General features: G+C 43.0%; 1 protein-coding gene across 3 annotated transcripts in view; it reads left to right on the forward strand.

The window, feature by feature from the left end:
- The window catches only part of LOC115195541 (5'-AMP-activated protein kinase subunit gamma-2), a 119,906-nt gene extending 111,037 nt beyond the window's left edge, over window positions 1-8,869 (forward strand). For all 3 annotated transcript variants that reach the window (XM_029755489.1, XM_029755490.1, XM_029755491.1), the window contains 2 exons: window positions 3,027-3,120; window positions 5,979-8,869. In XM_029755489.1, the coding sequence (XP_029611349.1) occupies window positions 3,027-3,120; window positions 5,979-6,748 (864 nt within the window). In that variant the 3' untranslated portion in view covers window positions 6,749-8,869. The remainder of the gene's footprint in view (window positions 1-3,026; window positions 3,121-5,978) is intronic.
- Window positions 8,870-9,079: the final 210 nt, after the last annotated feature.

Here is a 9,079-nt window from a genome sequence, read left to right on the forward strand (position 1 = left end):
CTGTCACTGTCTCAGATATAATATAATATAGCACCCTCTCCTGTCACTGTCTCAGATATAATATAGCACCCTCTCCTGTCAATGTCTCAGATATAATATAGCACCCTCTCCTGTCACTGTCTCATATATAATATAATATAGCACCCTCTCCTGTCAATGTCTCAGATATAATATAGCACCCTCTCCTGTCACTGTCTCAGATATAATATAGCACCCTCTCCTGTCACCGTCTCAGATATAATATAATATAGCACCCTCTCCTGTCACTGTCTCAGATATAATATAATATAGCACCCTCTCCTGTCACTGTCTCAGATATAATATAATATAATATAATATAGCACCCTCTCCTGTCACTGTCTCAGATATAATATAATATAGCACCCTCTCCTGTCACCGTCTCAGATCTAATATAATATAGCACCCTCTCCTGTCACTGTCTCAGATATAATATAGCACCCTCTCCTGTCACTGTCTCAGATATAATATAATATAGCACCCTCTCCTGTCACTGTCTCAGATATAATATAATATAGCACCCTCTCCTGTCACTGTCTCAGATATAATATAATATAGCACCCTCTCCTGTCACTGTCTCAGATATAATATAATATAGCACCCTCTCCTGTCACTGTCTCAGATATAATATAGCACCCTCTCCTGTCAATGTCTCAGATATAATATAATATAGCACCCTCTCCTGTCACTGTCTCAGATATAATATAATATAGCACCCTCTCCTGTCACTGTCTCAGATATAATATAATATAGCACCCTCTCCTGTCACTGTCTCAGATATAATATAATATAGCACCCTCTCCTGTCACTGTCTCAGATATAATATAATATAGCACCCTCTCCTGTCAATGTCTCAGATATAATATAGCACCCTCTCCTGTCACTGTCTCAGATATAATATAGCACCCTCTCCTGTCACTGTCTCAGATATAATGTAATATAGCACCCTCTCCTGTCACTGTCTCAGATATAATATAATATAGTACCCTCTCCTGTCACTGTCTCAGATGTAATATAATATAGCACCCTCTCCTGTCACTGTCTCAGATATAATATAATATAGCACCCTCTCCTGTCACTGTCTCAGATATAATATAATATAGCACCCTCTCCTGTCACTGTCTCAGATATAATATAATATAGCACCCTCTCCTGTCACTGTCTCAGATATAATATAATATAATATAGCACCCTCTCCTGTCACTGTCTCAGATATAATATAATATAGCACCCTCTCCTGTCACTGTCTCAGATATAATATAATATAGCACCCTCTCCTGTCACTGTCTCAGATATAATATAATATAGCACCCTCTCCTGTCACTGTCTCAGATATAATATAGCACCCTCTCCTGTCACTGTCTCAGATATAATATAATATAGCACCCTCTCCTGTCACTGTCTCAGATATAATATAATATAGCACCCTCTCCTGTCACTGTCTCAGATATAATATATATAATATAGCACCCTCTCCTGTCACTGTCTCAGATATAATATAATATAGCACCCTCTCCTGTCACCGTCTCAGATCTAATATAATATAGCACCCTCTCCTGTCACTGTCTCAGATATAATATAGCACCCTCTCCTGTCACTGTCTCAGATATAATATAATATAGCACCCTCTCCTGTCACTGTCTCAGATATAATATAATATAGCACCCTCTCCTGTCACTGTCTCAGATATAATATAATATAGCACCCTCTCCTGTCACTGTCTCAGATATAATATAATATAGCACCCTCTCCTGTCACTGTCTCAGATATAATATAATATAGCACCCTCTCCTGTCACTCTCAGATATAATATAGCACCCTCTCCTGTCACTGTCTCAGATATAATATAATATAATATAGCACCCTCTCCTGTCACTGTCTCAGATATAATATAATATAATATAGCACCCTCTCCTGTCACTGTCTCAGATATAATATAATATAGCACCCTCTCCTGTCACTGTCTCAGATATAATATAATATAGCACCCTCTCCTGTCACTGTCTCAGATATAATATAATATAGCACCCTCTCCTGTCACTGTCTCAGATATAATATAGCACCCTCTCCTGTCAATGTCTCAGATATAATATAATATAGCACCCTCTCCTGTCACTGTCTCAGATATAATATAATATAGCACCCTCTCCTGTCACTGTCTCAGATATAATATAATATAGCACCCTCTCCTGTCACTGTCTCAGATATAATATAATATAGCACCCTCTCCTGTCACTGTCTCAGATATAATATAATATAGCACCCTCTCCTGTCAATGTCTCAGATATAATATAGCACCCTCTCCTGTCACTGTCTCAGATATAATATAGCACCCTCTCCTGTCACTGTCTCAGATATAATGTAATATAGCACCCTCTCCTGTCACTGTCTCAGATATAATATAATATAGTACCCTCTCCTGTCACTGTCTCAGATGTAATATAATATAGCACCCTCTCCTGTCACTGTCTCAGATATAATATAATATAGCACCCTCTCCTGTCACTGTCTCAGATATAATATAATATAGCACCCTCTCCTGTCACTGTCTCAGATATAATATAATATAATATAGCACCCTCTCCTGTCACTGTCTCAGATATAATATAATATAGCACCCTCTCCTGTCACTGTCTCAGATATAATATAATATAGCACCCTCTCCTGTCACTGTCTCAGATATAATATAATATAGCACCCTCTCCTGTCACTGTCTCAGATATAATATAGCACCCTCTCCTGTCACTGTCTCAGATATAATATAATATAGCACCCTCTCCTGTCACTGTCTCAGATATAATATAATATAGCACCCTCTCCTGTCACTGTCTCAGATATAATATAATATAGCACCCTCTCCTGTCACTGTCTCAGATATAATATAGCACCCTCTCCTGTCACTGTCTCAGATATAATATAATATAGCACCCTCTCCTCTTTTCTCTGCTTACCTTTATCTTCTCCTCCTCCTTTCACCCCCCCCCCCCCTCCTCCTCTCTGGTCCCCAGGTCCACAGGCTGGTTGTGGTGGATGAGAATGCCCGGATCGTGGGCATCGTGTCCCTGTCGGACATCCTGCAGGCCCTGGTGCTCACCCCTGCAGGTATAAACGCCCAGCGTTCCTCCTAATAGAAATAAAATAAAAACTCCACCCTGTACTGTCCTGTCTCCACCCCCAACAATAGACGACAAAAGGAAGGCCACTGTAAACCGGTCTGACGTGGCACGGTGTGGCTCGGGCTAGTCTGAGTCGGCCCTGGGTCATACACATGCTGTATGTTGAATGCTTTCAGATACTTGAGCTGCACTTGATTTGGTTTACTTGGTACAATGGAACCTTTGGAATAGTCTCAACACTCCCAAGCCATGTTAAGTGCACCTCAAATGTGTAAGTATTTGACTCATGTGTTTAACCCAGGTCTAGTCTGGGTTGACTGAGGCGGTAGGCTGTGGGATGTGACTGTGGTTTCTCTCTGGGAACATGCTGGGGGAAGGTACTGATGAGGGGGACCATGCTATATGGAATACACAGGGTTTGCTTGCTCACACATAATCAAGCTTGCGGTTAAGGGTGTGTCTGTTTTTGTGCTGTGTACAAATGTGTTCCAGCATGAGTGAGAATGTTCCTTCAGTGTGTGTGTGTTCTCGCGCCCATGTCATGAAGGCTGAGTGATGAGCGAGTAGCAGGCCCTGCCATTTATCTCTCCATGCCCCACCCTCTCCTCTCTTTCTGTTCTGTCTCCTCCCTGATGGATCGCTTTTCTACTACTTCCCCTCCCCTCCATCTCTCTTTCCATCCTCTCCTCCTTCCTGATGGATCGCTTTTCTACTACTTCCCCTCCCCTCCATCTCTCTTTCCATCCTCTCCTCCTTCCTGATGGATCGCTTTTCTACTACTTCCCATCCATCTCTCTTTCCATCCTCTCCTCCTTTCTGATGGATCGCTTTTCTACTACTTCCCCTCCCCTCCATCTCTCTTTCCATCCTCTCCTCCTTTCTGATGGATCGCTTTTCTACTACTTCCCATCCATCTCTCTTTCCATCCTCTCCTCCTTCCTGATGGATCGCTTTTCTACTACTTCCCCTCCCCTCCATCTCTCTTTCCATCCTCTCCTCCTTCCTGATGGATCGCTTTTCTACTACTTCCCCTCCCCTCCATCTCTCTTTCCATCCTCTCCTCCTTCCTGATGGATCGCTTTTCTACTACTTCCCCTCCCCTCCATCTCTCTTTCCATCCTCTCCTCCTTCCTGATGGATCGCTTTTCTACTACTTCCCCTCCATCTCTCTTTCCATCCTCTCCTCCTTTCTCATGGATCGCTTTTCTACTACTTCCCATCCATCGCTCTTTCTCTCATTTCCTCCAACCCTCTTTTCCTGCTCTCCTCCATCCCTCTTTCCCTCCAGCCCCACTGTCTGACCCCAGCCTCTATCCATCAGAGCTTTTCGTTATCTCTGAGCAAACTTTGTCAGAAAAGCCACAACACCTGGACTTGTTCAATAAGAAATGCTCATTTTCTATTGCAAAACATGAAACAAATGTTCTGTTGCGTCCCCTAATACACCCAACCCCTGTTTTCAGCCTGTCAGAGATGAGGGCGTTGTGCAGGTGTTGTTTTGACTGCTGCCGCTCTATATCTAGATGTAGAACACTGCATATGAATGATCTGCTTGGGGACGTGTGGTTAATATTAACACGCACAATGTGTTGGCTTTAATGTTGGGAACTATAAGCTGGGTGGTTCCAGCCCAGGATGCTGATTGGCTGCCTGCCGTGGTATATGTAAGGGATAATCAACGAGGGGCTATGCGTTCTATGGAGAAAAAATCATGAATGACATAGGTGTGTTCGCGGAGTGAAACTGACCCAGCACGGATTTGAATTATATTTGAGAGAACGTATAGAGCGCCAAGTTGGTTATCCCTTTTATACCATGGCTAAAATTGAACACATTTGCCGCTAGAAAGGTGTTCATTTGCCAATGGACGTTTTCAACATCCACGGAAGTAGTAGCTTGGAAGTTTACTAGATGGCTATAGGTAACAAGCAAACAAACAGACGTGCTAGTTTAGCTAACCAAACCATCTGTCCTAGCTTGCCATTATGAAAATCCAATTCAACAATGCCAATCATGTTTTCAATTTGACTTGCTTTCAAAAGAAGCTCAAGCATAGAACATGTAAGAATGAACTATGGCTATTGAATTCTACCGTGCAAATACACTGTGCGTTATAGGGAGATGATTCACACTCTAGAATGCCCTTCAAGGCAAACAGAAACAAGTATTCAACAATGCCATGGTATAACAGACCATATACCACGGGTATGACAAAACATGTATTTTTACTGCTCTAATTACGTTAGTTTATAATAGAAATAAGGCACCATTGGGGTTTGTGGTATGTGGCCATAATACCACGTCTAAGGGCTGTATCCAGGCACTCCACATTGCGCCGTGCATAAGAACAGCCCTTAACTGTGGTATATTGGCCATATAACTCGGGCCTATTTGCTTAAGTATAACGTGTGTGTGTGTGTGTGTACATGGTATTCAACAGCAAGGCAAAGCCTCACGTCTCTGAGCTAAGACGATAGCATGAGACATTTTAAAGAGGTACACACAGAGATGCCACCAACAATCCAACTGTAGGTCTTTCCTGAGCTGCAGCAAAATTATAATCACTAAGATTTTGATTTGGGTAGACATGATGAGAGCTCCCCACCAATTACGGCAAATAGATTTAACCTCCTGCTTAATTGAGATTTATCTTATCTAATTGCATTACTCAGGGAACACCCATGTTTTAATTTAGCATGGGTATGCGGCTAATTACACTTAATGACAGCAACAAATAGATTTCCACTGCTAACTGGTCATGCACACATCTCTGAATGCATCTGCATGAGCATTGACAAGAGCCTCTGAGACACTTCCATGCTAACCCAATCCTTCTCTCTCCAGGTATTTGCAGGAAGAACAGCCAACCAGAAGTAGAGGCAGGGGCACCACCAGCAACGTTAGTAGAGGCAGAACCAGAGGTAGAGGTAGCAGCAGATACAGAACTACAGGAAGAGGCAGAGGCACCACCAGAGATGTTAGTAGAGGCAGAACCAGGGGTAGAGGTAGCAGCAGATACAGAACCACAGGAAGAGGCCGAAGCAGAGGCACCACCAGAGACATTAGTAGAGGAAGAACCAGAGACTGAGGAACCACCAGAAACATTGGTAGAGACCGAGGTAGTGGTGGCTGAACCAGCGACTGAGGTAGAAGCTCTAGTGGATGCTGAGATAGAGGTGGTGGTGGAAGCTGAAGCAGAGGTGGAAGATAAGACTGAGGCTGAGGTGGTGGTGGAAGCCGAAATCAAGACCGATGTAGTGGAGGTTAAGGGTGAAACTGAGGCAGAGATGGAGGCTGAGGTGGAGGTTAAGGCTGAAACCAAGACAGAGGAAGTAGAGGTTAAGGCTGAAACTGAGGCTGTGGTGGTGATGGTAGAGGTGGTGGGGGTTAAGGCTGAAACCGAGATAGAGGCTGAGGTGGAGGTTATGGCTGAAACCGAGGCTGGGGGGGGGATGGCAGAGGATGAAGCAGAGGTGGTGGTGGTGGAGATTAAGGCTGAAACCGAGACAGAGGCTGAGGTGGGGAATGCTGAGGCCGTGGCAGAGTCTGAGGCAGTAGTGAAGGTAGAGACTGAAGCTGGACCCAAGGATGCTGAGGAAGGAGAGGCAGAGTGACATCCATGGCAGTCGCTACAAGCCGTACGTGACTGACCTGCCATGACGCTGCTGTGAGAGGAAGTTGACTCAGGAAGAGGAGCGAGCTGAGAAAGAGGGTGGCTCTAATTGGTGGGATGGGTGGTTTAGTAGAAGTGTGACACTCCGGCTTACCAGGGTCCTAATGGGTAATTTTCTGTGATGGGGAAGTGGTCACATGGGTGACTTACTCGGGCTGACCAACCAGGGATCACTTTACTATAACTGGGTTTTGCCTCCCTTTTCTCCAGATTGTGCACTATCACACCCCTGTCCTTTTACCTCTGGATTTTCCAGCATCACTTGTCTATGGGCCCCATCCAGAAACAACCCGTACTCCCTACCCTCTAGGCACTTGTGTAGACTTGAAAGGAGTGGATGTGTGTGAGCAATGTGGCTAATATTCCACCTAGCCTATCAGAGAGAAAGGTGGAGCTACCACCATGTTGTCCTGTCTACACCAAGTGTCTACCTAGAGCAGTGGTTCCCAACCTTTTCTGAACCGGGGCATACCTTGATGTGAGACAAATTCTGCGGCACACCTAAAATGTCCCTATTAATTGATTTTAGTAGAAATGACCCCCATTTCACCCGAACTGCTATTTTCTGTGACAAATGTTTTTCTTATAGATAAATAGGGTTAATTTGTGTGTACCCAAGAGTGCCTTGTGACTTCATGCTAGAAATTTTAAAACATGTAGCTCTGGTGAAATAGGTCATTAGTTATGAGATAATTGTTTTTTTCTGCATTGTAAAGATGCAACCACCGACAAAGCCATGCTCCCATATTTTTCTATGGCAGAGGCTGTGGAACAGCTAAGCCTAATCAGACTCACCTGTGCTAGTGGTTCTCAGTCACAGGCAAAGTAAAAAATTACGCAAATGACTTTGCTCGTGATGCGCAACCCTCCGATGATACAAATGTAACAGCCTGAGCGCACCGGACTTGAAATGTTTATTAGTGTTTACTTTTTCATTTTTTTTTATAAGATTAGGGAAAAGTTTCAAGTTCCTCAAGGCACACCGGTTGAAAACCACTGGCATGGAAGTTAGGGGCTAAGGATTGTTTCTGGACAGGGTCATGGTCTCAGCCCCTAACCTCTATGGTTAAGGATCGTTTCTGGACAGGGTCATGGTCTCAGCCCCTAACCTCTATGGCTAAGGATTGTTTCTGGACAGGGTCATGGTCTCAACCATGAGCACACAAATGGTTTGAATATCAGTCTTTTAATCTTATTTTTTGTTCCAGTGTACTTCTACATCTTTATCATGATTCTGTCTGCTCTCCTTCAGGGAGTGTTGTTTTCGCTTTATTTGCACAAGGTTTTGTGAACGTAACAGAGGCTCTCTGAAAACTATACCAATCCCCCCTGCTACTTACGATGTCCCTTTGACAACGGGCTGTGCTCGCTGTCCTGTCTTTAACGTCATTGGTGCCTTTCGCCCCCACAAGTAGTCACACGTCATTGGCTGAGAGAGAGCTGGAGAATGTTCAAAAACGTGTTAAAATTGAAGGTGAGCGTTTCCAAAACCAAAAACATGATCTATCACAGCTTTTGTTTATTTTTCTGATGTTGAGATAATTTTCTAGAATCAAAGTTTGTCTGTTATATTCCTGAGATGTTCATTTTGAAATTATGCTGTAAAGATAGATTCAAAGTTTTATTTATTAAATAGTATTTTCTCTGTGCTTAACTCTTTTAGAGGGTGGAAGAGAACGAAAGTGAGGTGATGGTATGCTGACTTTGACTTTGTTGTTCAATGCTTTTCAAGGCGCAGCAGCTGCCTATGTCCAACATTCTCTTTACTTCTCCAGTTACTTGGAGGCATGCAAGATATCTTGTACTCTGTATTGATCATTCTTTTTTTTCCTGTGTATACAATGCCGTAAAATAATGTTCTTTGTAATTTACAGATTTTTCTTTTTTCTTGTGGATTAGGTTGTGATGTATTGTTGATGGTCTCAATAAGGGGATTATCCATTGAAAATGGATAGAACTGGTTGAGTACGACAGTATAATGGTAATACATATTGTACTTTTCAGTTTTATTTTTTACTTTGCTGTTTGAAAAAGTAATAAAACGTACTGTTGAATCTTTTTATCTGGTGTGTATGATTGTGGTATTGAATTTTCTAACATAATGGCACCACATAGTGGCACAATGGTGCAAATGTCGCCTTGAACGAGGCTACACCAAAGACCCACCGAGTTCATCATGGAAATGTATGCGTTTTCAAATTTGCCTGATCATCAAACATTTTTAGTCTGCCTGACTGCAACAAATAGAAAATCTCGGCCAAACTTGGACATG

This window comes from Salmo trutta, chromosome 6, assembly GCF_901001165.1.
Source record: "Salmo trutta chromosome 6, fSalTru1.1, whole genome shotgun sequence".
Classification (NCBI taxonomy): Eukaryota; Metazoa; Chordata; class Actinopteri; order Salmoniformes; family Salmonidae; genus Salmo; species Salmo trutta.